General features: G+C 41.1%; 1 protein-coding gene across 12 annotated transcripts in view; it reads left to right on the top strand.

Moving 5' to 3' along the window:
• LOC117763641 (unconventional myosin-IXAa-like) overlaps positions 1 to 25,901 on the top strand; it is a 147,408-nt gene that overhangs the window by 115,471 nt on the left and 6,036 nt on the right. For 5 of the 12 annotated variants that reach the window (XM_034588921.1, XM_034588920.1, XM_034588915.1 and 2 more), the window contains 29 exons: positions 1,309 to 1,450; positions 3,178 to 3,373; positions 4,561 to 4,680; positions 7,062 to 7,137; positions 7,563 to 7,706; positions 8,500 to 8,539; positions 8,663 to 8,785; positions 9,039 to 9,119; positions 9,217 to 9,327; positions 9,783 to 9,905; positions 10,021 to 10,170; positions 11,736 to 12,037; positions 13,032 to 14,195; positions 14,518 to 14,602; positions 14,716 to 14,916; positions 15,745 to 15,842; positions 16,282 to 16,385; positions 16,608 to 16,828; positions 17,676 to 17,792; positions 17,985 to 18,173; positions 18,410 to 18,457; positions 18,554 to 18,665; positions 20,122 to 20,183; positions 20,803 to 20,995; positions 21,627 to 21,755; positions 21,862 to 21,967; positions 22,700 to 22,831; positions 24,200 to 24,323; positions 25,352 to 25,405. In XM_034588921.1, coding sequence (XP_034444812.1) covers positions 1,309 to 1,450; positions 3,178 to 3,373; positions 4,561 to 4,680; positions 7,062 to 7,137; positions 7,563 to 7,706; positions 8,500 to 8,539; positions 8,663 to 8,785; positions 9,039 to 9,119; positions 9,217 to 9,327; positions 9,783 to 9,905; positions 10,021 to 10,170; positions 11,736 to 12,037; positions 13,032 to 14,195; positions 14,518 to 14,602; positions 14,716 to 14,916; positions 15,745 to 15,842; positions 16,282 to 16,385; positions 16,608 to 16,828; positions 17,676 to 17,792; positions 17,985 to 18,173; positions 18,410 to 18,457; positions 18,554 to 18,665; positions 20,122 to 20,183; positions 20,803 to 20,995; positions 21,627 to 21,755; positions 21,862 to 21,967; positions 22,700 to 22,831; positions 24,200 to 24,323; positions 25,352 to 25,405 — 4,747 coding nt within the window. The remainder of the gene's footprint in view (positions 1 to 1,308; positions 1,451 to 3,177; positions 3,374 to 4,560; positions 4,681 to 7,061; positions 7,138 to 7,562; positions 7,707 to 8,499; positions 8,540 to 8,662; positions 8,786 to 9,038; positions 9,120 to 9,216; positions 9,328 to 9,782; positions 9,906 to 10,020; positions 10,171 to 11,735; positions 12,038 to 13,031; positions 14,196 to 14,517; positions 14,603 to 14,715; positions 14,917 to 15,744; positions 15,843 to 16,281; positions 16,386 to 16,607; positions 16,829 to 17,675; positions 17,793 to 17,984; positions 18,174 to 18,409; positions 18,458 to 18,553; positions 18,666 to 20,121; positions 20,184 to 20,802; positions 20,996 to 21,626; positions 21,756 to 21,861; positions 21,968 to 22,699; positions 22,832 to 24,199; positions 24,324 to 25,351; positions 25,406 to 25,901) is intronic. The other 7 variants (XM_034588926.1, XM_034588918.1, XM_034588925.1 and 4 more) reach the window with 5 other exon arrangements.

Genomic DNA, 25,901 nt, shown 5'->3' with positions numbered 1-25,901 from the left:
AAGAAAAAAAATGAGAGGGAGCAGGAACTCTCTTGGGGTTTGTGCTGCCACAGGAAAGATCATCATACTAAACGATGACACAAGAAAAGAAAGAAAGACGCTCAGAGATCTCATCATTCACAGTTAGCGGAGCTCACTGGGCTCCAGGGCCTCTGGAGAAGTGGATTAAGTTACTGCAGGATAGGAGGCGAGTGTGGGGGGTTCATTTGTACAGTAACAGCACCAAGCTATGATCCCCCCCCTGTGGATACACTTGAGGCAGAAATGTGTTTCAGTAGTTGTAGGGAGGAGAGGTTTTGATGACATGAAACAGACACTTAGGAATGTTCCATGCAGCCGAGGTCAACGGTGAATAGGTGAAATAACCTTGCACCAAAGGTGGAAACAACAAAACGAATGTGCAAGTACAGAGGCACCGTACATGTGGTGTAACACTGAGGTTGTGACAGAGCTTGAATTTAAATGAGGATTTGGGAAACAGAGCTGGAGAATTGGACCTGTAATTCACACAAGGTGCTCTTGAAAAAAGGAAGGTCATCAGAAAATCTAAGTAACATAAGAGACAACTCCCCCATTTTAAATAATTCTTGGGGAGACACTGTAGAGAAAGTGTTTTGTATAAGTTCTATTTATTTATCGAGAACTGCTCAAGACAAAATTACAAAAGTACTTCACCATAATAAAAAATTCAAGTAAAAACACATAAAAGAATTAAAGCTACAAGCAGCGCTGAACAGCCCCTCCTACCCCTTTGTGCATGTCGGGGGTGCAGGCAGGATGCTGGTTGACACAGCCGTTTACTGTCGCTACCATAGGACACTGCACAAATGAGTAAGGTGTAATTTCTTGGTTGGCGACAGACATGATAAAATGCACATTGTGTATCAATTGCCGTGTCTGCTCTGTGGCGGTAGAGAGCCTGTATTTTGTATAGCCTGTTTGAGCATGTGGACCAGACCATGAGAATTTGATGTAAATGGAATGATGATTGTGACATGAGGCGTCCTTCCTGTTGCCAGTAGGTGGCACTATGACAGAATATTGGCATGTAGATCTGGGTAAGTGGTTTTTGTTGTGGACCTGCACATCAAGTACAGACTTGATGTGCAGGTCCACAACAAAAAACACTTAATTTCAAAACAAAACTGGCATATGTTCTATACAACAGTTTGCATGAATCAAAAGACTTTATAGTTGGTGTTGTTTTGCATAACGTCTTAAGTCCTAAATACATTTTTCAATCCTTCTGATGTCATTCTGATTCTTTGTGGTTTGAACCTGAGCCTAAAAAAATCCCTGTTGGTCCAGTTTCCCTCAGGCTTCCAATCAGACCTTGCTGGACAAGTTCAAGCGTCAGCATGAAGGAAACAGCTACATCGAGTTCCCTGCTGTCATGGAGCCTGCCTTCATCATCAGACACTACGCTGGTAAAGTCAAGTACAGAGTCAAGGTGAGACACAAGTTCTGGTGAGAATGTCCATCGGTTTAATGTGTGTGTTGCATTTACAGATTCACCAAGTGGTACTGCAAACAGCCTCGTGGTGGACGCTTTGGTGGACATCCTATTTCTATAAAGAGACATTTATTAATGTGTACACACAACTGAAACCACAACTCTTTCATTTACCACTGGTGTGATTTGACGAAAAAATCTCACAGAGCCGGTTTTAGCACACGGCCCTTGGACTCTGTAGCCGACCTACCTGTTGTTCTGTCGACCTATTTTTCCAGCCAAATCTAATTCTCTGTTCACCCCCCAGCTGCGTTTTGATAAGAAGCACATGTGCGGGAATGGGCCCAGCGTATTGTTGTTTGACTCTATAATGTAAATCTGTAACAGTCAGTGGTTGTGGATGTGGAGAGGCACTGTATCCCATATCGACTGAGAGCCAAGGAGTTGTTTGGTGTGAAAAGTGTAGCGAGAGGCGCAGTCGTGAAATGTGTTAGACGTTGGCTCGGTGGTGAGCACACAGCTGACTGGCATCACATGGAGAGAGAAGACCTTCTAGGGTTTAGAGTTTGTTATCATAGCACAGCTTTGGTCCGAAGATCCAGTTACTGGGGCAGAAGAAGAGGTGATGGTTTCCGCAGTCATATGTGTGGGAGAGAAACATTTCTTCACCTAATATTGAATGTAAAGAAGTGAAAGACTCATCTCTTGTGCCAATCATAGATATTAAAGGAACAGTTCAACATTTTGGGAATTAGAGTTAGTGCGGTGCCGACTGTAAACCTGCCTGTTGTTGTCTTGCTCGATAATATCACTTACACTGATGAGTCCCAGCTGCCGCTGCTACAGAGCACTGGTTGCCTGTTTATTAAAATGTTATTAATACTGAACGAATTCCACCAAATTCAATACTGCACTTTCTTTGGCCGTTAACTATACACATGCCAAGTGTGAAGCCGATACGATTCTCGGTTCTCGAGATAGGTGAGCCACATACACACAGAGATTTCTGGAGTATGTCGGTGCTATAAAATAGTGTGGAAAACTTGCACAGTTTTAATTAAAAGTTGTGGTTTTAAGGGGCATGGGGGTTATGGGCTGGGCTACATTGAAGTAGTTGGTGAGCTTTAAGGTGGATTTTATACTCCCTCTGAACTGTACGTTGAATAGTATCAGAAACCTCCCTCCTTCTTCACCTCTCCGATGAAGGAGGTCTGGGTCCTGCTTCTGCTTCTTTTTTCTTTCTTTCTTTTGCATGTGGCATTTATCCAACAGTCAGCACAGACACATTCGGGAAACATGGATGTTGAGTTGAAGGGATATGCCCTCGTCTGACCATTTGTGTAACTTCCTGATGACCTGACATTCACTTCCATCTGTTATTGGTCATTGTGGAGGAGAGAGAGCAGTCGGGGCGTTTACCCTCTTCCTTTCTTGCTCTGTTTGTTATTTGTTGCTTTTTGTGTCACAACACTGGGGGGAAAAAGAGAAGACGCTCCTATTCCTTGTGAAATGTTTAGCTTTTGTTTGTTATGATACGTGAGTTATATGATTTGACTTGATTTGAGTAACTCATTAGTGAAACAAATGTGGCCGTCTGTCTGTGGATGATGTTTCTGTCTATGATGTTGTGATACGCACGATATCAATGAGAGGACGAAGAGACATCTTTACTTCATTATGATGATACAAACTTCACAGGATGCACGTGTCTCCCCTTTACTCAGGACTTCAGGGAGAAGAACACCGACCACATGCGACCCGACGTCGTGGCCTTGCTAAAGAGTAGCAAGAACGCCTTCATCTGTGGTCTGATGGGAATCGACCCCGTGGCGACTTTCCGCTGGGCCGTGCTGCGAGCTTACTTCAGAGCCCTTGTGGGTTTCAGGGAGGCCGGCCGCAGACACACCCACAAAAAAACAGGTGAGCAAAGGTCGATAAACCCAGGATGTGGCAGCAGCCTACAGGAAAAATCCTCAGTCAACCAAGGGAAAAGGGCTCCTACATTAAATCACTATTTTCGATTACAGTTCATGCATTTATTTTACATGATAAATATTTTTTTTATTCATTTTAAATAATTCCATCAAAATTATATTGTATTAGGCAAAAACCTTCAAATATGTATTATTGTTATTATTACTAGTATTATTATTATTATTATACAGCTTTGTTTCATTATATTTTGTGCTTAAACAATTAGTCCATTCATTAGTTAAGTAAAAAGGCTCAACGCCTGTTCATCATGACTTTTAATGTGAGTGGATTTACTTTTTCTCTATGTTTTATATCATGGTTGGTGGAATAGTTTGGTGTTTTCACAAAAAAGTAATTTAATTTGAGGAGACTGCTTTTCGCTCCAGAAACTTTCAGAGGCACCTTTCTTTTTTTTTCAATTTATAAAAAAAGGTTAATAATTCATGAACTCTGGCCCTATTTACTGTTCCATGATTTTAAACACAAAATACACACATTATTCCTCTTATATTTTGTTAGAAATATGAATGACTTGTTTTTTCTTGTTTTGTCCCATCAAATGCTTTAGTGTGAGCGTTTCCCAATAGACGATCTGAACTGAACCACTAAACACCCTCTTGCTGTAAACTAACTGAGATACAATTCATTACTGTAGAGAAAGCTACGCTCTATACTGTGAGGTCCAAATTCCTGTTTTAACAGGGCCAAGAACAACAGGGTGTGTTTAGGGAGGTGTTTGGAGTTGTGCTACTACTGTTGATGAGGAAAAAACGTTGGAGTGCAGTGTTTGAAAATGTCACCACTGACTTATCTCAGAGGGTTTTGTGTCTTTTCTTTACCTCTTGTCAGCTTCATCCCTCTTTTTGTTTCTGCTCATCTGCTGCTTTTCTTCCCCCATCACCTTCATTTGCCTTATCTCTCCTCATTCTATTTCCCTTTTTTAATGTTTATGGAATTTAAATCCATTTGTCCTACATGAAAATGCAGTTGCTTAATTTCAAACATTAAGTCTCCTTGTCTCTTTCTCTCTCTCTCTCTCTCTCTCTCTCTCTCTCTCTCTCTCTCTCTCTCTCTCTCTCTCTCTCTCTCTCTCTCTCTCTCTTTCTTTCTCTGTCCCTCTCTCATTATTTTAGCAAACGATGCAGCAGTTCCCTGTACTGTTGTCAAAACTGTCGACAGCTTCAGTTTCCTCCACCACCCGGTTCACCAGAGGAGCCTTGCGATCCTTCAAAGATGCAAAGATGAGAAATACAGTAAGTTCTTCCAAAAATCACAAGCCCCTTGGCCACATCGAATAGTAAAACTCATTATTATTTGGACTATTTATGGCCCCATGTATCATGGTAGGAAAACGTTTTCACCTTCTAGTTAACAGGGTCCACTCAAGGTGAAAGCACATCATAATATGTTTCTGCAAACAGGAGGTGGAGGACAAAACGGAGAGAAAGCAAAAAAGTGCTTCTGCTTAATCACTGTTCAGTCACAGGGATAAATACATTTATTTGAATAACCTTTAGTTTTTTATTTAAAATAAATAAAACACAACGGTTATTGTTTTCTATTTTTATAACATCTCCTTCACCCTGATTAGTTTATTTTTCAAGTGAGGGTGCATGTCAGATATGTATTATCCAAAATTGTGTGAGTGTGTGTTTTTTTAAATGACATTTTATTTCAAATGATCGCGGTGTGTTTTTAGGATCAAGATCAATCAGAATACTGACCTTCTTTGTGTTTGCTGGTAGTAACAAATACTTTCCTGTTGTCTTTCACCTGCTCTTAAAACAATTTAATACTTCTTCAAGATTAATTTATCTGTGTTTTTGACTGAGCTCATGAATCCATTGTGAGTAAAAATCCTCACACATGCATTTTTTGAAAAGGGGCTTTAAAATGGATTTGTTGCCTGTCGATAAATATCTGAAAAAAAACACTCCCATTCCCCATTTCTAAAATCCCGATCAGAAGCTTTTCACGGAGCTCAATCCAATCAAAGAAATGAATTCCACTTTGTGTTGGAAAAAGCTATTTGTGGTCAAGTTTTGAATAATAGATCTCTTCTGGTGTTCACAGCTGTTAATAGGACAGTGGTAATCAGACATCTTGGCCTTTCTGTGCGCTGCTCAGACTGAGGAGCAAAGCTTATAAGCAGACTTATCAGCACGGGTGAGCGATCAGACAAATGAATCAGCCCCATGTGGACCAGCAGGGTTTAATGAAGCCCCTGGATTATCTCGATTTTATGCTCATTCTCGATCATGTATTACTGATAACCATGTGTTTGTGTGCTTGAGTTTGTCACCATGCGCCTACACTTCCGAGTACGTGTATACATGTTGTGCGTCATTGTGTTTGTAAAGCAGCCGTTTGCTTTCACGCACATAACTCCACTGAATTATAACAGCTGTCGCCATTGAAACTGATTTTCAAGGGAATTCTCTGGAGATTTTCCTGTGTTAAAGGGAGACGTCACTGATTTCACACACTGGCGTCAGAGTTTTAGTCATGGTTAGTTCGACTCAGCCTGTATAAACAGCTGTATGATGTGTGTTGTGGCTCTGGAGGAGCAGTTTTGAGATGCAAATGGAATCCTTACAAACTGATGACATGGGGCTAGAAAGATGTGGGCATTCACCAGACTTGTAGATTCTGATAAAAAAGACACCCTGCTATTATTATTATTATTATAGGGACTACACATTGGTATATAACCTCTTCAGCATCAATATCAGTCATCCAGGGATTTTTTTGTAAATGAAAACCTCCAACATTATGGAAATGTAACACTGCACTGATTAATCACTCAGTCAGTAGACAAAGCAACAATCACAACTTGCCCAGTTAGATCAATACATTGGATTGGTTTAAAAAAATACAGTTGTAGTTTTGGGAATTATTTCCTGCCAAAAGTAGGACGAGGAGATTGATACCACCAAAGTTGCCAGACTCCAGGAAGTAGCTGCTCCCAGCCAAGACATAGTCTGGCACATATCCCCTCATAAAACAGCATTAACTGTTTTAATCTAACAAGAAATAAGGTATAGTGTTTAGTGTGATTTAGAGGTGGTAGTATGTAGGTTTTGTTATATTTATAGTCTTCCAGTTTCTATGCTAAGCTAAGCTGCTGCATTAACTCAGGAGTAAATAAGTGTATTTAGAAATGTAATTGTGTGAGTGTGTGAGTGAGTGAGTGCGCGTGTGCTCTAGCAATAAGTTATTGCATAGAAAAAGCAGTGAGTTTAAACTTTAACAAGAGAACACCCAGCTCATTAGCTGCTTGTTTTTATATGTAATGTCTCCATGTGAATTAATGTTCCACTTCAAAACCACTGAGGTAAAGAACACACACACACACACAACGTTCTATCTTAGTGAGGGCGTTCATTAGCATAATGCAAACCCTCACCTCTTACCCTAACCATCGCAACCAAATGCCTAACCCTAATCGTAACCATCTCGACCTAAAACAAACAAACAAAAAACCTACTTGAGTTGTCAGAGTTTAAGACCCTCTTTGGACTACCTACTAAAATAGCTTCTCCAGGTCATAATGCCTTGACCAATCCATCATGCAGTGATCGTTTCTCTTCCTTTATTTCTTTTTTTTTCTCTCTCCTTGTCTCCTTCCATCCAGGTATCACAAGAAAGAATCCCCGCACTCCTCTATCAGATCTTCAAGGCACCAACGCCCTGAATGAGAAAGCTAGCTGGTGAGTCAGAGACAATACAAACGATTTTCAGACAAGACTGATATTAACATTAGAGTTTAAAAGATCAGAAACTGATTATATCACCGAGTTAGTTTTTTCTTTTACATAAACACATAACATCAAGAAGAATGACAACATTCATTCACTTGAGCCTTAAACAGGGACCTGCAGAAAATGCTCTGCAACATTTCTATCACTCTGCTTCATTCTTTAAATAGCTAGACTACAACCTCAGGTTTTTTTATATTGTGGAAAGTTTTAAGACATCCAACATTTACTATCTCTGATGCATCAAAGAGACTGTCTGGACAGACTAGATTGTCTTGCTGCCTGCTTGAGTTAGTGGACGTGGACAACCTGGATTTTGATGTGAACATTGAATCAAGTGACCTTGTGAGACAAATAACGGTTTCTCCCTCCTGCAGGGATGGCTATGGCGTTGGCTGCAACGGTCGCAGCTCCAGATCGAGTCGTCTCTCCTCAACAGGAAGTCCCGCCCTGGAGGAGGACGGGATCTTCCTCAACTCGACCAGCAGCAAGCTCCTGGAGAGAGCTCAGGGTATCCTAATGTGAGTGAGACACACACACGTCACACCAGTGTTTTACTGTTTATATTGATTCCAATTAGAGCTGCAGCTATCGGTTATTTTAATACTAGAGTATTCTATCAACTGTTCCACTGATTAATCGAGTAATTGGATAAAAAATTACCTTTGCCTTTTATCCGGCAACTCTGTGGGAAATATAGTTTTGTCAATGTGGACATGCTGTACCTTGTTAGAACAGGTAGAGGCTCGTCTGAATGCCCATGGTCACCATTCTCACCTAAACCAAACACTAAGCAAATAAATCAGCATGCTAAAAAACACACAAAGAGTACATGTCTACAAAGCTGGTACCAAGACACAGTGACCACTTAGCAGTACATAGTTATATGAAATTAACAGAGAATTTGTATTAAGGATTTTTTGTAATTTAATTATTCGAGTTACTTGAGTAATTGCTGAAGCCCTAATTCCAACACAGGTACAGGATGTATATCAGATAATTAAAATATCCAATTACTCTGGGGGTCTGAGCTAATGGACACGTGGACTCTCAGCTGCAGTGTCTAATATATGTGCTGATATCTTTAATATGAGCCCGGAGTTTTTATAATATGCGCTTAGCTGACAGAGAAAGAGGGAGTGTGTTTAAGGGAAATTCACAGGAGAAAATCACAAGGATACCCAGAGTCTGTCAAATGAAAGAATGTCACATTGTAATTATCTTTTAAATTGGACAGTTATGTGCAGACTGTTAACTATTCCGTGAAGTTTATATTTAATATCTGCTAATGAAGAAAACATGTCTCACCTTTAGGAGAAACAAAAACTGCAAAAGCAAGCCGGCCCTTCCCAAGGTAAGACACAGACCTGGCAAAACAATGCAGCATTTTTACAGACACTATCTATAAACTCTATCAATACACAAATCAATACATCAATAAACTGATCCATTGAATATGTCGCTTTTCCATGTGCAGCACTTGTTGGACGTCAAGTCCCTGCGCTACCTGAGCAGCGTGACGCTGCACGACCGCATCACCAAGTCTCTGCTTCACCTGCACAAGAAGAAGAAGCCGCCCAGCATCAGTGCACAGTTCCAGGTCAGTGCTGCTGTCGCCCTCTGCTGGAGAATCAGAGGATTACAACAACATCTGTGACACGGCAAATGCAGTATTTGCAAGAATACAAAAATGTTCATGAATATTGTACACATAGAAGTTATTTAACACACTCCTAAAATAAGGACATTCATTTTTTACAAGACAAACGTTTTATCATATTAACCTATAACATCAATTAACTTCATTGTTGTTATTTGGTTGAGGATGTGACATCAGTTGTTTGTGTTTGCAGGCTTCCCTCAATAAGCTGATGGAGACGCTTGATCAGTCTGAGCCGTATTTCGTCAAGTGTATTCGATCCAACGCTGAGAAGGTAAATTCTGCTGCAGAGGAACAGAGCTTCTGGTAATGAGTAATGGTTGATTCTTCTTCCTCCTCAAATTGACTCTCTCTCTCTGTCTCTCTCTCAGCTGCCGTTGCGTTTCAATGACACTCTGGTGCTCAGACAACTCAGATACACAGGGATGCTGGAAACTGTCCGCATCCGCCAATCAGGATACAGCATCAAGTACACCTTCCAGGTAACCCTGTCCTTCTGCAGTGTACCATTAAACAGATCTGCAGTCAGTGCCAAGTCAGTGTTGCTGTATTATTTAATGGTAGCATTGTGTCATCATGCAGTGATGAGGATGGCTAATGAATGAAGATACAGTACTCTGCAATTTCTCGTGCTGATATGTTTGTGTTTGCTTATCATTGTGCAGCTTTCTTGGGCTTTAGATTTTGTACAGTACATTTGGTCTTAGCACTGTGTGTAAGTGCTCTTAGTGCCACTGAAAACATGAGTCAAACTCTTAGTATGCCTTAACTTACTTTGGGCATAATGATTCATCTTAGTTATTTGACAAGATGTTGAGATTCACAGTTATAAATCTACTGAGAATAGGATATTTTATTTTATTTTAGAAACATTTATTTATTTATGATTTATGAATATAATGAAATGTGGCCTCACTGTATCTAAACCACGTTGCAGGACTTTGTGCGTCACTTCCACGTGCTGCTGCCTCGAGGCACGAACCCAACCAAGTCAGGTATCAGGGAGTTTTTCAGACAGATCCACCTGCTGCCGTCTGGGTATCAAGTGGGCAACACAATGGTATGAATAATGGAAACCACTTCATCACTTTTCTTTGTTGTACTGTCTTAAATGTTGGAGTGAAACACTTTGTGTTTGAGACTGTGCAAAATTAAAATGTTCCTTCATGATGCAGGTGTTCCTGCGGGAGGTGGAGCGTCAGCGACTTCAAACCCTCCTCCATCAGGAGGTGCTGCGGCGAATCGTCATGCTGCAGCGCCGCTTCAGGGCCGTGCTGGAGCGGAAGCACTTTGTCGACATGAGACGAGCAGCTTCTGCCATCCAGGTGAGCTTGAGTTTACTACTGTAAGTGCTCCATGAATCAACTGAACAATTCTGCACAGCAAAGTTTCCTCTACTCAACATTTCAGGAGTCCATAAGGAAGACTAAGCCATCGGCATCCAGGGATTAATAGGTCTTCACTCTCTTTAAATGTGGTGATTAGATACCACTTAGTTTCTACATATTGCTCCAGCTTTAACTGCTCTAACCTCTGCAGCAGTTTAACTTCTCACCTTGCTGCAGTGAAACTTGAAACAACAGTGGGCAGCAAAAACCTGGAAAAGAAAACTTGCCTTGATTTACGGCTCCAGTAAATTATCTTTTTTTCCCCCAAGAAAGGTCAATTATATTGATACTAATTCTAAGTTCTAATAATTATATCATCAAAACTTATATCCATCAGGTTTCTATAAAGATCAATATAAATTCTTCATGACTTTTAACTGCAACACATTTTAGATCTGACTGGTGATCAGTTGCAGATTGGTTGAAATTCTGTAGTTTCTGTGCCTGTAGTTTTCAGCTGCACAGGAAATGTATGTTTCAAAGTGATGCAAAGATCAACAGCTAAATATCTGCTAACTTTAGGAAATAATGAAGAAAGTTTCATGTAAATTAGCTGGAAAACATGGGACCCATAAAATATGGCATTACCAAAATGTATTCTTCAGGCATGAATGAATATATTTGTCGACAAAATGATTTATAACAATTTAAACAATTACATTAAAGAGCAATTATATTTTCTGTATCTGGATATACAGAATTCAGAATAGAGATATTTAATTTAAGTCAAGTCAAGCTAGTTGAGAAGACACAGGGAGAGAAATGAAATGGTTGAAGGGCTGACAGAGGGAAAAAAATCTCTGCTGGTATGTTTTTTCTGGACGAGCACTCGGAGGGGAGCTGTCCAAATCTTTGTCAGGCTGAAAGAAAATAAACCCAGTCCGTCCAGAAACCGTAAAACGCTGAGCAGGAGCCAGTGAAGCACAGATAGCATTTAGCAGCAGGATAATTTAGTGAAGCACATATAAACTGTCAGCTGTCGAAGGTCGTAAATAACTAATATTTTACAAAAAACTGCTTTATTTTGGAAAGTTTGATTATGAAGATAAGTTTTTGAATTGGAAAGAAATGAAGCTATTTAAAGGTCAAATTAAAATTGCACAAGGTCTCCTGAGCTTGTTTCAATTTTTTTAAAACCTTCCTGTAAATTGAACCAGATGCAGGTGCCAGATAAGGCAGTCGTACTGCGTCACGATGTCCTGACAATCACTTTCCACAAATAACAAAAATATCAAATTTCACAAACTTCACTTCAACTTTTTTGGGTCTTCCCTAAAGTTGGTGTCGTGTGTCTCCCCCCCCCCCAGCAGGAGGTGAGATCTTGGTAGGAGAGTTGGAAATTACACTTTTAAACAACATTTATATTTCCTACCCAAAATGCATAAAATCACTCATTTCTATGAGCGGGTGAAAGTTGTAAAACTGGGATTTCTGTCTAGAGGCAGCTTGTACTTCCACTAACAGTAACGAAAAAAATTCTCTCCTCTTCTTTTCTTCTGCAGCGATGGTGGCGACACTGCCTCCTCAAACAATCCACCATGGACTCCAGTATTGAGGAGGGGGCGGCGGTTTGTCTGCAGGCAGCCTGGAGGAGCTACACGGAGCGCAGGAGGTTCCTGCAGTGGCGAGAGGCCGCCGTCATCATTCAGAGGAGCTGGAGAAACTGCCGCCACCACAGAACTTTGGCAGCTGTAATGGTTCAAACAGCCTGGAGGGGATTCAGAGAGAGGAGCCGCTACTGTCGGGCGTACAGGACCGTGACGCAGCTGCAGACGACGGGCAGAGGATACCTGGCTCGACTCAGGTGAATGGCCGAGCACAAGTGGCTTTTGTTGGTTTTATTTTTAATTGCTTTTCTAATACAGAAAGATCACACATACAAACATACGTCCAAAGAAAACAAACATAGAAGCATGGAAAGATCTGGATCGCCCTGTTTAAACAGAACCTATAAGTTCCTGTGACTTATTCATTAATTCCCTCTCTTATCTAGTTTTTGACATGTAGCACTGATTCTTGAGAAGTGGAACAAAACAAGATCCAATGTTGAAAGAATCAAACCTGAAGATCAGACAAATTAAACTACATGTTTGTATCTACCATGTATGAAGCTACTGGGCTTTGATACAACCCCCCAACTTTTCTCTTTTTTAACTAAATGTGCGTTTTGCCTTGCCATCAATTATTTCCTTCAATTGTTACACCTTCAGACACCAAAAACACAGATACATTTTCACTCACTTTATGCTAGACCTATAAAACAAAAACAAAAACAAAGGGTTAGGGGTTAGGGGGGACCTCAAGAAAATTACTTTCAATATGTATATATTTTTACATTATAAAGATTTTATTTTTATTGGACTGTTTAATAAAATGTACCTTAAACAGCTATCAAATATTTTTAAGATTTAAAAACACATTCTCATGTTAGGAGACGGATTACATTTTCACATATGAGCAACATATCCTCAAAAAATATGAAATGTCAAACTGAAATATTATTAAAATATGAATCTGACGGAGTTGACCCATATCTGACGGTGGTGACAAAAACTTGAAAAACCAGAATGTCGCTCAGTGGAGCACATACCTCATAGATACTGGATCAGCCCCCTGATCCGGATCCACACCAAATGTAAAGGGTTCTTCCCTGACCCATAATGCATCCTTCTACCTAACCTCCTTGGCAGATGTAATAAAAACTGTGGGTGTATGTTTTCAGAATTAATTATAAAACCCTGTTGGTGTATGAAATGTTCTGTTTCCTGTTTATTTTAATGACACTTTTCTGTCTTCAGGTTCAGAGAATTGAAGAAGCAGCAGGAAAGACAGCGACTCAGTGGCTGTTCATCTGCAGAGATGGATGCAGGAACCACGGAGGAGCTAACCACATCGGGACAGGAGAGTAATGTCCAGGACGTCTCTGCAGAACTCTCTGAAGACCACAAGACTGTTCTGTCCGGTGTGGGAGAGACAGAGAGAGGAGAGGACTCGGAGCGGAGCAGGAGCATGGATGAGATGAGTCACAAGAACCGGTCGAAACGAGAGAGCAGACGGATGAGAGAGTTGGAGCAGGCTCAGTTCAGCCTGAAGCTTCTGAAGGGCCGCACTAGTGTAGGAGGTCCTGCTCAGGAGGACTCAGTCCCTGACAGCGGCACCTCTCAGCTGGAGGAGCATCACAGACATTCTCCCCGAGGATCCCCAGCTAGTCAAGGAAGCTTTGAATTCCTCAGCGTAGAAGACATGGAGTCTGAAGGCTCTGCAGCCCAAGACCAATCCCAAGCTCGAGATATACAACTACAAGAGGGGCAGAGAGATTCAAACCATAATGAAAAACCTCTGTCTGAGGGTCCCAGGGCAACATTTTATATCGCTTCTGACCAAAGTCCAGTTCATGAACCAAAATTCGAAAGCCCCAGCAAATCTTACAAAGAGAGAAGGGAGTCTACGTCTCGAAGGCCAGTTGTGGTTTTAATCAGTATGCAGAAGGAAAGCCCTGTGGATGAGGAGGTGCTGCTGGCAGCCCAAATCCCAGAAACAGCTCCTCAAACAGGAGCGGCATCATCCACTTCTCAAATGACTCCCATTGTAGGCCTGGAGGTGGGATCAGAAATCGAGCCGGCTCCTGGGACTGCTCCCCTGGCTACAACAGATGTAAACGGGGTGGATAAGTCCTTTAAAGTCCCCTCTTCAACTGCTCTTGGGTCGAGTCAAGACGTAGCAGGGCTTTGTTCCTCAGAGGTGGACATCCAGATCGTCCTGGAGCCCAAGCCCGCCGTTCTCCCTGGTCAGCAGGAAAGGAGTGTGGTACAGCCGGCGCAGGAGGCTCCCAGCACGATCCTGGACACCAAACCTCCCAAAGCCCAGAAGAAGAGCTCAGCCCAGACTGTGATTGTGAACATGCTGGAGAAACCGTCTGCCACAGTGTTCTCTCCACCCAGACGCAAACTACCATTCTCCAAGTAAGTCCACCATCATCCTGAAGGATGTAAGTCATTTATTTATCAAAGTGCATTGTGGCTGTTTAAAGTGTAACTTCACCCTTCACTTTTGACTGGAAATTCAAAAAAAGGCCTTTAGAACACAGTGCTTGGAGGCAGAGATAAGACACTGCTAGCACGGGTGTGTGTGTGTGTGTGTGTGTGTGTGTGTGTGTGTGTGTGTGTGTGTGTGTGTGTGTGTGTGTGTGTGTGTGTGTGTGTGTGTGTGTGTGTGTGTGTGTGTGTGTGTGTGTTGGAGTCTTTATGTATTGTAAATGTATTAACATCAAGTCCTATGTTGCAGGTCAGATAAGGACTTGGTGAACCAGGAAAGATCTCTTGCCATGTTCAGAGACGACTCCAAATCTGCTGGGTCCAGAAACAGAGAGGTAGGACGCACAAATGTGTGTGAGCACGCCCATGAATACACACGTATTTACACATGCGCACACACACACAAAGTGGCAGCTGACCTGATGTTCCTGTGGTTGCCTGGTAGCAGGTTGGCCGTCCAGGCCCCAAAAAGAAAGCTAGAATGTCCCGGACACGCTCCGACTTCCTCACCCGCTGTAACTCTGAGGGGGCAACCCAGTCGGACGACGACGACGAGTACTACGTCCCCGCCCTCTCCCACACGCTTCCCCCCTCCCTGTCCCTCCCACACGCCCACCCTGAGACGGACTGTCACAGTGACTCAGAGATGGTAAAACACCGGATTTCCAGAGGTCCCATGACCTCCAAACAAGTTTCCTGTCCACTCCGCCGTGCACCCGCCCCCCTCCCACCTTCTTCTCAGGTGGACCTGGCCGAGCAGCTGAGGAGGAGCTTTTTAACACTGCTAACTCCACTTTTACTGGATCTTTTCACTGCTGATGAGCAGACTCATGTCTCTTTGCTTCACTCCAACAGGCCGTCACCGTTCTCGGTCCATAGTGAAAAGTTTAGCACGTCACTCTGAAAGCTGTTGTTTTTAAAATCGGCCCAGCTGTCAACTCTCAGCTTCATTTCCCTCTCTGTCTCAAGAATGCATCTGTTTTTAAAGGGATACAATATTTTGCAGTTTAATTTCATATTTTCCTTCAGTAAAAACACAAACCAAACAAGCATTATCACTATGTATTTGCATGCTGGAGTCGTTCAAACCTCTCACTAACGATGCCATTTTCTAACAGGATCCTAGAGCATGACTTCTGTTCGTCTCGCTCGCTCACTCAGCATCATTCTCTGTGATGTCGCTGATTTCTTCAATCTCTTCAGATTACGTAGAATTACTAGGACCAGAATATTAGGTGTAGTGATGTGGGGTAATGCATTTCAGTAACACATTAGTCTCTAAAGTCACTGTTCATAATGCATCGTATCGCTGTGGTTCACATACTCCAACCAGTCTGTGTTAAACAGCTAAATGTTGATAAAGCTATCATCAAAACTGCAGCATCCTGGACAAGTTTGAAACCTGCCTGAGCCTCCTCAGCTAAATGAAATGATTTGTAATTTGTATTTCACTCGGTTGTTGTTCTCTGCTCTCCAGTCTTCTCATAAAGACCAGAAGAAGATCCATAAGACCATGTCATCAGGAGACCTGGGCAAGGTTGAGGTCCTGAGGAAAACCTCCAGTCACGATGGAAGGTAGATAATAAATAGATAAAGATACATTTACACTGAAAACCCTCCTCCTCCTGATAACTTCAGTCCTCTCCAATATGGTAGCAGAAGAAAATTGAACATATACATTTGTCTCACACAGTTTTTTGTTCATGGAACATTATTTTTCCAGACTCAACATGACCTTTAACCTTTGAACACTGCAATCTAACCAGTTCATCTACGAGTCCAAGTAATTGTTTGTACCAAATTTAAAAAACCTCAGGCTGTTCTTGAGATATTGTGTTAAAAAGAAAGGAACAGACTGAAAAAAGAATGTCTCTGGCTACTGTCTGTCACTGGCTTGGAGGAATAAAAACACTGAACGATCAATGTGACCTTGCAATGTGACACGATATGTTTGAATTGCACTTACTTCAGAATTTTTTTCTTTTGGTGAACATCATCTGTGTTTGTCCTTCAGCAGGATGAGAGGGAAGATGCGATTCTGGAGTAAGACGAAGCACGGAGAGAAAAAACTGTCAAGAGAGAAGCAGGCGAGCAGGAGTGAAGCAGGAGAGACACATGGTAAAAAAACAACTGCTGTCTATAGGTTTGAGATCCAGAGACACACATACACAGTACACTCAAATACACAAACACAAATTGTTCTAGAGCAACAACCACAAATTTGCACAGTTTTGGTGGCCCTTCTCCAGACGTCATGAGGAGAGACAGAAAACAGAGTGAATCACTAAAAGACTACATACATTTTCGTCAAATTATTTTTCCTCCATCTTTGTCCCCCAGAAGGCCCCTCTCTCCCGCACAGTCCGGACCTGGAGGCGGCTTCTGCAACAGGGGTCCGGGACAGTAAGGAGAACAAGGAGCTGTCTCCTAAAATGAGACGACGTCGCAGTGTGAAGATCAGCAGCATCACCCTGGAGCCCGCCCAGTGGCAGAACGACGCCCTGCACATCCTCACGTCGGCCCACGACTACCGCAGCATGAACGACTTCCTAATGAAGAAGGTGAGAGGCTAAGCCTTCAAGCATACGCACATACAGGAGTACACACACACACACACACACAATCACACAATAGGGACTGTTCCTCCGGTCATCTGTTATGATTATCATGATTATTCTGATTTTTGTTTTCCTAACTCTTCATCGTGGCCTTGGGTACTTTGAAAGGCGCAATATAAATTCACTTTTATTTTTATTACAATAATTTATTCCTTTTTTTTTTCTTAAAGGGTCTGTGCCTCACAATTTGCTAATCACAGTTTTTGTTTAAATTTTCCATATTTTCAGATTTTTCCACCTCCTCAATACAGTGGAGGTTAAGAGAATTGGGTTTGTTGAGCTTCCAGCATCAATCATCAAATCCAGAATAAACAATTACAGTGTGGCCAGGGATGAACCAGATAACCAGGGACAATATTTCTGGTAATTTCTCAGTGCAGTGAGCCCCCAAAATCAAGAACCATGAATTATTCTCTGGGAAAAAACCGAACATCACAATTTTAAAGGAAGATCTGGATCCACATCCAATTTATTTGGATCTTACTTGGTTCATGTCCCAGCCCTCCACAGAAGTTCATGGAAATTGGTTGAGTAGTTTTTGTACTTTTCCAGCTAAAAAACAAACAAATGGACAGAGGTGTGAGCATATCCTCCTTGGCGGAGGTAATTATCTCAAGACATATGTAAACAGTAAATGTGTGGGTTTGTAGGTGCCGTTGAGTACCCTGATCCAATCAGGGAGCTTATCAAGTCCTAGATGTTGTTTCCAAAGTTTGAGAATTGTAGCAGCTTGTTATTTTGATGAAAATCTGAAATCATCAGTTTACCTGGAATGTATTTGTCTCTCCAGATCGCTGACCTGGATTCTGAGGATGGTAAGAAGGACACCATGGTGGATGTCGTGTTCAAGAAGGCGCTGAAGGAGTTCAGGATCAACATCTTCAACTCGTACTCCACTGCTCTGGCTGTAAGTCCTCACTGCTCTTTTTTCTTTGTCTGTTCTCACCTGCTTCAAACACAACAGGATCAGTGAGATAACTGAAAAATCTAAATCATAAAAGAAAACTCTTGGATGGCAAATGTATCTGATGCTTTGCTGACCTTCATGCAAACTATAACTTCTGTCTTCTTCTTTCCTTTCCTTTGCCCTCCCACCCAGATGGATGATGGGAAGAGCATCCGTTACAAGGATCTTTACGCCTTGTTCGAGCACATCCTGGAGAAGACCATGCGTCTGGAGCAGAGAGACTGGAGCGAGTCACCGGTGAAGGTGTGGGTCAACACCTTTAAGGTCTTCCTGGATGAATTCATGACTGAGTACAAGCCCATGGAGGGAACCATCGGCAGGGTAAGAGGCCAAAAAAACCAGATGGATGGATGAAAAGAAAACTGGGAAATACTTTTTATTGATGTACAAATACAGGGCTACATCTTCATCTGGTGGGATTTGAACAGGTTTATCTATCTCTTAGAGTTTTAGAGTTATCATTTACCATCACTGTAAATAATAAATTATAGGACTGTTTATTTATTTTCTTATTATTTATATGAAACAAAACCAAATTAACAAATGTATCTTTCCAGGCTCCTAAACGTGAGCGCAAGAAGTCGAGGAAGAAGGAAACTGACATTGTGAGTTTAGCAACACTTAAATTAAATTGTTTGGAATAAATACAATTAATTTGTAAATTCATCTGATCTGACTAGTGACTCTACTGCCCCCTGCAGGTGGAAGAACACAATGGCCACATCTTCAAGTCCACCCAGTACAGCATCCCCACCTACTGCGAGTACTGCTCCTCCCTCATCTGGATGATGGACCGAGCCTGCGTCTGCAAACGTGAGGATTGGAAAAACACACACACACACACACACACACACACACACACACACACACACACACACACACACTCACTCACTCACACACACACACACACAAACTTAGAAATATAGATACATAAAAATATTCTGGTCACTTCAGGATCTGTATACTTTGCACACTACTTAAAAGCATTAATGATATCCGCTAATGATGCATATACAGATATGCGTGTTGTCAACATTTTATTTTTGGTCCTGCAACCAGCACATGTATCATTTTATTTTTGCATTGTTACATTTATAACACAGCCCTGTGATTGATCCACAAATTAAGATAAGATAAGATTAAAAAAAAGATACTGTGCAATATCTTGGTTAAGTGCAATATACTGTTCATAGAACTACACAACTTCCTCATTTATGTATGTGTGTATTTATTAGTAGTCCCACAATGTAGAGATTTTTTAATTGGCAGTTTACCTTGAAAGGGCCCAGGTTTTCTTCTGTGTGGTAGAGTTGGACTGAACAAATTAGAGTCAAGCCACTAAATTCAACATTTTTATCCCCATCAAACCATTTATGGTGTTAAACAGCATTCTGAACACATAATTGAAGTAACAACAAATAATTGTTGTTACTTCAACAAGCCTCTAAACTAAATATTTTTTTTAAGGTTTTTAGCTGCAATTGTGGTTTACTATGTTTGATGTAGTCATGGAATATAGAACGTAAAGAGGTTGAAATACGATTCTATAAAATAGTCATGATATATATAATGTTTCACTTTAAAATATCACATTGTGTGTGTTTCAAATTGTGTCAGACATTGTTCGAATAAGATGTGTAGATTTACATGTTGTGGAAGCCAAATTCTCCACAAGGCTATTGCAACAACACAAAAATCATGATGATGTCATATTCTTTGGTAAAGACATTTATGGACACAAAGTATTTGTATGAAGGATTTTTAGTTTTTATGATTTTATTTACATTTTATTATTATTATGTATTATTAGTTTTGATTTATTTTGATTTCCACTTTATGTATTTAGCGTAAAAGAAGATCTAGAAGTCTGCCCAATGACACACACGCACTAACGCACACATACACGCACACCACCAGTATTTATTTTTTCCACTCACACAGCACATTACAGCCCCTCCTAGTCTTGTCACACACACACACACACACACACACACACACACACACACACACACTGCACATTCATACTCACAGAACTCACACACAAAATTTGATTAAACCTCCTGCTCCTTTCATGAATCTTTACTCTGTCTTGTTCCAAAGCTCCATCTGCACGTTGAGAGGTCGGACATCATGTCCAAACTCTCTCTCTTACATTCACCTGACCGAGTGTTTGGAGTCGTGACTGACTGCTGCTGTTGTTGCAGTGGTTGTTGTGTGAGGATGCTGGAGAAATGTCATCAGTCTGATTGCGTTGTCTTGTTGTCTGCAGTGTGTCGCTACGCCTGCCACAGGAAGTGCTGCACGAGAATGACGACCAAGTGCAGTAAAAAGGTAGGTAGAGGTCTTTTTGTTCACTATCTTCATGGTGACATCGCAGAACATAACATAATCCAGACGATTCAGGTTTTATGACTTCTTAATTAACTTTGTGATGCAATATTGTCAAACCGAATGAAAAATTATTATTATATTATTTAAATGTAAAATTGCCACACAAGAGAAACCCATAATGACAAAGTGAAAGAAAATCTTTTTAAATTTATTTAAAAACAGATCCAGGTATGCAAAGTGTATAAAGACTTAAAGCTGTAACTTCCACAAAGTACTGAATTAGGTGTCTGAATATTTCTGTAAATGTGATATGAGGTGTAATAGGTTTTCAGTGTAAGATAAATTGGACAATAAAAACTCAAACAACGCAACTTCAAGAAAAAAAAGTTCAATATTGGCTGATCAATCAAGACCACCTTCATCAAAATGTATTTAATTTCAGTAATTGCAAGAAGTTCTATTTGTCTGGCTCTATTCTGGGACCTCCCTACTCTGTCATGGGCCTTCATGGGTAGTGAGCAGCATCAATGAGAACACATGACGATCATTAGGTCACATTCAGTATGAAAAGGAGGTGCAGGGGTGGACTGACATGCTCCTGTGCTCACTTACAATCCAGTACGATCCAGAGTTGTCATCGCGGCAGTTTGGCGTGGAGTTGTCTCGTCTGACCAGCGAGGAGCGGACGGTGCCGCATCTGGTGGAGAAGCTCATCAACTACATCGAGATGCACGGCCTCTACACAGAGGGGATCTACAGGAAGTCGGGCTCCACCAATAAGATCAAAGAACTCCGTCTGGGGCTGGACACAGGTGAGACTCACTGTGCATTCACCTGCTCCTCGGAAGGTCCTACTCTCACAACGAACAACTTCAGTGTGTTCATGTGCTTTGATGTTGGAATGTGGATAAAAACATGAACGCTGTAAACAAAATGTGTTGTGTTTATGTTTTTGGGACATTTAGAAAACCCCTTAATATGTCTTTCGAATTTTGCGGAGATGGGGTGAGTTTTCTTAGTAGGGAACTTATTTTTCAGATTATTTGACACCACATGAACACACAATGACACCATTTCTGTAGAAGTATGACATGCAGCTGCTTGTAGTTCATATTTACCTGAAGTCTGTTCAGGCTGTTCAAACAATAAATTACTGTTACTACTGCTACTACCACTATTACTACCAGGACTACTACCATGTATACTTCTGCTTCAATCTCTACCACTATCATTCTGCTACTCCTACTTCTAGAGCCAATTGCAGATCTACTGCTACAACTACTACAACTGCTACTTCTACTCCTACTGCTCCTGCTGCTGCTTGCATTTATTTAACCTCTACTAGTACTGCTTTTACTCCACATCACTTTTTTTGAACATACTGTACGGCTACAAGAAAGAACCACGAATGAATGTTGATTTTCTTGTGTCTCTCTGTTCCAGACGTGAACAGTGTGAACCTGGATGACTACAACATCCACGTCATTGCCAGTGTTCTCAAACAGTGGCTGCGTGACCTGCCCAGCCCTCTCATGACCTTTGAACTGTACGAGGAGTTCCTCAGGGCCATGGGTGAGTTCTTTTTCAGTCCCCTCAGACGCTGTTTTTTTTTTTTTTTTATGTTTCTCCAGAGGCTCCTCCAGCTCATGATTTGTGCGTGATTTTTTTTCCTGCTCAGGTCAGCCAGACAAGCGGGAGGTAATCCAAGGGGTGTATTCGGTGATCGACCAGCTCAGCAGGACACACCTGAGCACACTGGAGCGTCTCATCTTCCATCTGGTTAGGTGAGATGTGAGAAAAGAGTCAACATCAGCAGTGGCGCCTCAGACGAGAAAGCCAGAGTCGGAAAATTAGGTTTTGAAACAAGATCTGAAGGATGATTTGCCCTGTGAGCCAAATGTCTGTGCACTCAGCTTTTTTACTCTTGGCTGCAGAGGTCTCAGGTTCCCTTTGTCTTTTTCTCACTCAGTATCAAACACTGTAGAACTCGTCGTCTTGGTCACATGCCATCCTCTCAGTATTTTTGGGGAATGGGCGTTATATTCTCTAAGGCAGGGGTCAACAACGTTTTTCAGGCCAAGGACCCCCAAACTGATGGAGAGATGGAGCAGGGACCCCCTACTATGTATATTGTATAAAATTGTGTTTTATATTAAACTGGGCCTAGTGCCATGTATAAACATAGCTACCCTCTTATTGTACATTCAATACTAAGCTATTCAAATAATACACAGGTTCATATATTCATGTTTTTATTTTAAACATGTGCAAGGTACAGGGTGGCCGTGCCACTGCCATTTATATACATACATCTTGCATACAACACTGAGCTATTAAAATAATTCACAGATTCATGTTCATGTGTATTTAAAGACATTTAAAAGACATAAAAAATTGAAATAAAAAAAATTTGAAATTGTCTAATCAACCAAAAATTTCGCGGAGCCCCTGTTGAAGACCTCTGCTCTAAGGATCAACATCAGGATTGACTGACGTTATATTGTGGTGTGTTACAGGGTCGCCCTGCAGGAGGAGACTAACAGGATGTCAGCCAACGCCCTCGCCATCGTGTTTGCTCCCTGCATCCTCCGCTGCCCCGACTCGATCGACCCTCTCCAGAGCGTCCAAGACATCAGCAAAACCACTGCGTACGTCCACTGACCTCAGATTAACAGTCCCAACCATCAAACAGGGCTTTTAATAAGAACAACCGGCCAGTTTTACTGATCAAATTAGTGTATATAGCAATCCTATTTTACCCTTTTTTTGTATGTGGATTATTTTGCTCCATATTATTTTGTTTTGGTGGTCTCATTCAACAGTGTGATGCTACAAAAAAATAACAAAGTTAATCATCCAGGCCCTCGAAATATAAACGTATTGATGCTTTATAGTTACTAATTTGTGCTAAGTGCAGTCCTTTTTTGATTGGCTCAAAGAGACTTGTATGGAGGCCTGTAGGGACAATATTTGCAAACCTGCAAAGATCTAAACTCCATAATTGTGGCCCATATGCCCATACTGCAGGTTACACTGCAGCGTAGCCCAGTGAACCAACTGAATGCTAATACATGAAACGACTCAAATCTGTCCTGCAACCTGATTCAAATGCTGTTTAAGAAATGTAATTATAAAAAAATAATTACATTTCACAAAAAGTAACACAACTTAAGTCAAATTACAGAACATTCTGACAATAGTGACTGAATGACCAGATACAATTGGTGTCATCAGCACAATGGGCTCTAAACTGCATGAATACAAACTCACATACTTCTTAATGCATGCATAAATAACTAAACAAAGAAGGATGTTTGCAAATCATTGTCCTAAATGGATTTCCTCCCTTTTGGAAGCTATTCTAAAGCTTATGATGCTACAGTGAATTTCTAATTACATTATTTGCAGTTTCAGCCAATTTATGCACACAAGTAAAGACATTACCTTTATTTCAGCCAATTTGTTTATTGATATTTTCACATAACTTCCTAAAATAAAAAGGCATTTATGGAAAACTAGGTTCAAACATTGAGTTTTACCTTAGATGTCAGATAATCGAAACATAAACAACAACTAAATGGCCCTGAGTAGAGTACATACCTTATACTTGTCTGATTGTTTTTGTGAAGATCTAATTCCCTGATCCGGATCTGCACCCAAATCGATTTGGTTCTTCTCTGATCCAAACCGCATCCTTCCACCAAGTATCGTAGTAATCTATCAGTTAGTTATTGAGAAATTTTGCTTACAAACAAACCATCAAACAAATGGACGGGGGAAAACATTACCTTGTTGGTGGAGGTAAAAAAATATTAAAGGGAGTTGTGTTTAAAGATGAGGACCACTCATTTACTTAAGACATTAAGACACGGTTTATGTGTTGACTCAATTAAAAAGTGATTTAGTAAATCACTAGTGTACAACTGAGAACTGAGGAAATAATTAATGATCTATTTACTAATAACTTGTGCAGCCCACCCTTCTATTCTCTACTTAATACATCTCTCCTCCCTCAGATGTGTGGAGCTCATCATCAACGAGCAGATGAGAAAGTACAGAGCTCGACTGAAGGACATCAGCAGTCTGGAATTTGCAGAAAGCAAAGCCAAGAGCAGACTGACCCACATCAGGAAATCCATGGTAAGACCAGACGCCAGCTGCCGTCAGTCGCCATGACAACAAGCTTCTATGATAGCATGAATAATCCTTATCGCCTGTAACTGAGGTGGTTCTTGTTCCTCTCACTCATCACTGAAACAGTGACAGTGTTCAGCTCTACGAGCAGCTGCCATGGATTTCACAGTCACAGCCATGGCAGGAGTTCATTCCTCTGTGTCGATTTACATCTTTCATCAACAGATCCTCTTGTGTATTTGTTCCACAAATGTAAAATACAGATGTTAAAATTCTTCACAATTTGCCTAAACATGTGCAACAACCCTCTCTTTTATCTAACTTGGCTGAATAAAACCTCTTCATCATTAATACACGTTCTTCCTCTCACTCACTTAAAGTTACAGCGGATTCTCAGGAGCAGCTAAAAATGCATTGACAAAAAGCAATTTCCGTATACAAAAGAAAAACTAACCTCAGGCAACTCAGTAATCTGCCAACTGTGAGCATAAACCGTAAGTAGATGGCAGTGTTGCACATATTGGTCATTTAAATGCATACATTAGAAATATAGGTAAGAGGAAATAATATGAGTTAAGACTAGACAAGTTGGCACTGAGTTAGGAATAGAGTAATTAAAAGGAAAAAAACTATTGTAGCTATAATGCAACACAGCAGCAGCAGAAACACTGTCATCACAGTGCAATAACACAATGTACAATGTGTAATATAACTTACATTACTGCTGGTAAGGAAATTATTTTATGTTAGGAAATTATTTGGAAGAAAAATCAAACTAGGGACAAACGGTAGCTCCACGTGTACATGGAGAGAGCAGAGAGCATCCCTCTGGGGTCAACTTTACTTTATACCATAACTTCCTATTAATCCCATTATTTGGGATATGGATACTGATATGGAGTGAACCAACCAAATTCAGCTCAGTTTTACCTGAACATCAGGACATCGAATCTAATTAAATTACCTTCACCGCTCCACAAACCCTAATCTGTCCTTCCTTCCTTCCTCCACCCCCTCCCCTCCCCTCCCTCCAGAAACCAGTACTAATTGCTGTTAGGTTTATGAGCATTACCCGCACTGCCACCCCGGTATGTATGCCCCCTCTCACTCCATGTGGCCGCCCACCGTCCGTCCCGTCCTATCCGTCAGTCTATTTACCTCGTCCACTCATCTACCGTCTGTAGCGTCCAGTCAATGTACTCATCACTTCTGTCTGTAAACTCGTTCTCTTTTAGCCGTCTGACTCTGTCTGTGTACTCCACTCTTGAGCTGTCCGAATGTTTAGTGAGGATAATGTGGATATTTGATGGCATTTTCACAGACTGATTTTAAAACCTGTCTGTTTCAGCAAACCTCCCTAATATTTCACCTAGTATGGGGATGTTTGTTTTTTATGACCGACCTGACGCAAATCTGTGAGTTGTGGTGGAAAAATATGTATTTTTACTTCGCAAAAAATACTTTGGGCTTTCACTTTAAAGTATTTAGTGAAAACACATTGCTAGTTTATTAATAACTTACAAATAGCAACACAATTGAGTATCAAGTGATTTAAGTGATTCTTATGAATCCAGAATTTGCTTA

Source organism: Hippoglossus hippoglossus, chromosome 6 (genome assembly GCF_009819705.1).
Source record: "Hippoglossus hippoglossus isolate fHipHip1 chromosome 6, fHipHip1.pri, whole genome shotgun sequence".
Taxonomy (NCBI): Eukaryota; Metazoa; Chordata; class Actinopteri; order Pleuronectiformes; family Pleuronectidae; genus Hippoglossus; species Hippoglossus hippoglossus.
Note: the sequence above shows the minus strand (reverse complement) of the source record. Positions and strands in the feature narration are given on the sequence as shown.